The sequence below is a fragment of the Hylobates moloch genome, unplaced genomic scaffold (genome assembly GCF_009828535.3).
Source record: "Hylobates moloch isolate HMO894 unplaced genomic scaffold, HMol_V3 SCAFFOLD_12, whole genome shotgun sequence".
Classification (NCBI taxonomy): Eukaryota; Metazoa; Chordata; class Mammalia; order Primates; family Hylobatidae; genus Hylobates; species Hylobates moloch.
In genome coordinates this window covers 80,660,151-80,662,792 of record NW_026652287.1, presented here as the reverse complement: position 1 = coordinate 80,662,792, position 2,642 = coordinate 80,660,151, and the positions used below count along the sequence as shown (strand labels likewise).

The 2,642-nt window shown below is 49.5% G+C and overlaps 1 protein-coding gene across 1 annotated transcript; it reads right to left on the bottom strand.

Moving 5' to 3' along the window:
* Positions 1-1,851, bottom strand: MYF6 (myogenic factor 6). Its single transcript, XM_032171668.2, has 3 exons — positions 1,247-1,851; positions 857-947; positions 1-624 (listed from the first exon to the last, which is right to left on the bottom strand). Exons 1-3 carry the CDS (start codon positions 1,763-1,765, stop codon positions 506-508), a joined length of 729 nt encoding a protein of 242 aa, XP_032027559.1. The 5' UTR covers positions 1,766-1,851; the 3' UTR covers positions 1-505.
* Between the last annotated feature and the right edge of the window lie 791 nt (positions 1,852-2,642).

The window sequence follows — 2,642 nt, the reverse complement described above, 5'->3', positions numbered from 1 at the left end:
TTCATATAGAGACTTCTTTTTAATATTACAATACCAGGATCCTCGCACATTTTATATACATCGTTCCACATTTAAAATATATTTTAGGTTTACATAAAAAAAGAAAGTGCTAAACTATTTACAAAAATACATTAAATACCTCTAACATTAAATGCAACGTTCCCACTTTAGACAGGAATGAACTTCTTTTGAACATGGCACAAAAGGATCACCGTAATAAAAGTTAATATATTATAAAACCAACCAAACAAAAACAAAATGAGGCTAGACCTAAGCCACTCGCGGTTCCAAAAAAATAAAAGCCCAAAGCCGTAAGGCTTTTTCATTTGAGCGTGCACAACAGTTTTCGCAACGTTTCTTTGTGAATGTGTCTCCTTCCCTTTCACCAACTTTTCGGTCTGGGTTCCTAAATGTTAATGTAATGTGACCTAATCTAAAGGATTAGGCCAGGAAGGGTCGGTGGGATCTTCCTGCTGCGTGGAGAAGGTCTCAAGCGCCGGCCCAGTTACTTCTCCACCACCTCCTCCACGCAGGGGAGTTTGCGTTCCTCCGAGGAAATACTGTCCACGATGGAAGAAAGGCATCGAAGGCTACTCGAGGCTGACGAATCAATACTTGCCCCTCCTGAGCGAAAAAACAAACACACAAACATAGCACCCAAACAAGGAAAACGAAGCAGCTCCGCGCCCCGCGCGAGGCCGCTTTGGCAGCGCAGAAAGGCCTGGTCCCTGCGCGCAAAGAGCGCCCTTTTCGCAGGGCGCGTCCCTGCTCTCGCTTCGAGCCCTCTCGGACCAAGCATCCTATCCACCTCCCTGATTTTCTCCGGTGCGGCCCAGAGCCCTTTCTTTTACTTTACCTTCCTTAGCCGTTATCACGAGCCCCCTGGAATGATCGGAAACACTTGGCCACTGGGAGCTGCAGGTGCGCAGGAAATCCGCACCCTCAAGCTGGAGGGAAAACCAAGGCAGCAGCAGATTAGGAAAGAAACATCGGTTCCGGGGGTGGGGTGGGGTGGGGTGGGGTGGGGGGGGGGGGGCTTTCCTGCTTCCTCGGGCCGGGTACGCATTTCCTGCCTATTGCAAGCACCCGGTCTTCTTGGGTCACTGGGGGTTCATTAGAGACGGAGCGGGAGGGGCGGGCGAGAAAGGGGGAAGGGAAAAAAGACCAAGCAGCTGGAGGTTAAGGCCCCGAGGAAGGCGTTTAATCAGCCTTTGCATTTCCCTGCCCCGGCAGCATCTAGGCTTACATTTTCTTGTTTGGGTCTGTAGCTGAAGGGGTCCACCCCCAGCTCCTGCATCTTCTCCTGCTGATCCAGCCGGTGCAGCAGGTCCTGCAGCCGCTCGATGTAGCTGATGGCGCTCCGCAGAATCTCCACCTTGGGCAGCCTCTGGTTGGGGTTGGCCACCGTTCGCCGCTTCAGTGCCTCGAAGGCCTCGTTGATTTTCTTTAGCCTCCTCCTTTCGCGCAGGGTGGCGGCTTTTCGCCGGTCAGTGGGGGCAGATTTTCTCTTGCAGGTCTTGCAAGCCCAGATCAGACACTGGCCGGGGCAGTGTGGAGGCTGCAGGCCCGGGGGCGCCAGGACATGTTCCTCTCCGCTACTGTCGCTCCCCGCTTCCGGGGGCATTTGGTCCTGGCAGGGGGACAGGGTACCATCACTCCCTGGATACAAAGGAGAGCCTTCTGCCACTTCTAATGGCTGCAGAGTAACATTTTCCCCATCCAAGTAGAAGAAATAGGAGCCAGTTTCAAAAAGGTCCATCATCATGTTCTCCTCCTTGGCCTCTGACTCGATCTGAACTGGATGATGGACTCAAAAACCCAGAGGAACCACCCAGATGGCATTTAATTAGTGCAGTGACATAAGTCGACCCAGCTTTATATATAGTAGCTCCTGAAACTCAATCCAACTTTTAGCTGTCATGGAGCATCAGTCTCCCAATGTGATTGCAGCTAGTGCTCTCTAGAACATCTAGTTTGAAAGAAAACTGAGAAGTGTCACCTCCCAGAGTGTTGTGACGATCTATGTGCAGACCAGGTTACACAGAGAGAATCACATAACTGAAACAAAGCATTGAACCCTTCCATTTCGGGCAGTTTAGATACTAACCTGCTTACAGGACAACTTCAAAACAACTGGGGATTAACATTGCCCTGTTCCCCTCCCCCTGCGCTCATCTGAATTCTAAGTATAGACCCATGATGAAAGATTTCAAAGGCAATAGCCATTGCTCCAAAATAGCCGGGTTAATATTTGCAGAGTGGTTCAGCTCCTTTCTCTCTCCTGCCTCTCAAAAAGATGCTATTCCTGTGATTAAAACCATTACAGTCCTTCAAAGGTTATACATGACTTTCAGGCTTCAACCTCAATAGAAGCAGGTAAATCTCTTTCCTCTCTTTTACTAAGGCTGCAAGATGATTTGGGAAATGGAGGGGGTGGCTGAAGGGTGCTCACATCCCATGATACTGGATGAAATGATTCTCTGGGTCCTTCCATAGAGACTATCTTTTTTTTTTTTTTCCTTTGGGGAGAGGGGCAACCAGGATCTGAATTCTGTACCCTTCCATTTGTGGAGCAGTATTACATATGAGGTAGGGAGTGGGATAGAGGATGGGGTTACAATACATGTAGTAACTCCTCCTTA

Coding starts and splice junctions, on each gene's coding strand:
- MYF6 (XM_032171668.2), bottom strand. CDS start 1,765: ATGATGATGGACCTTTTTGAAACTGGCTCCTATTTCTTCTACTTGGAT. Junction 948..1,246: donor ACAGACCCAAACAAGAAAAT/GTAAGCCTAGAT, acceptor TTTTCCCTCCAG/CTTGAGGGTGCGGATTTCCT. Junction 625..856: donor CGTGATAACGGCTAAGGAAG/GTAAAGTAAAAG, acceptor TTTTTCGCTCAG/GAGGGGCAAGTATTGATTCG.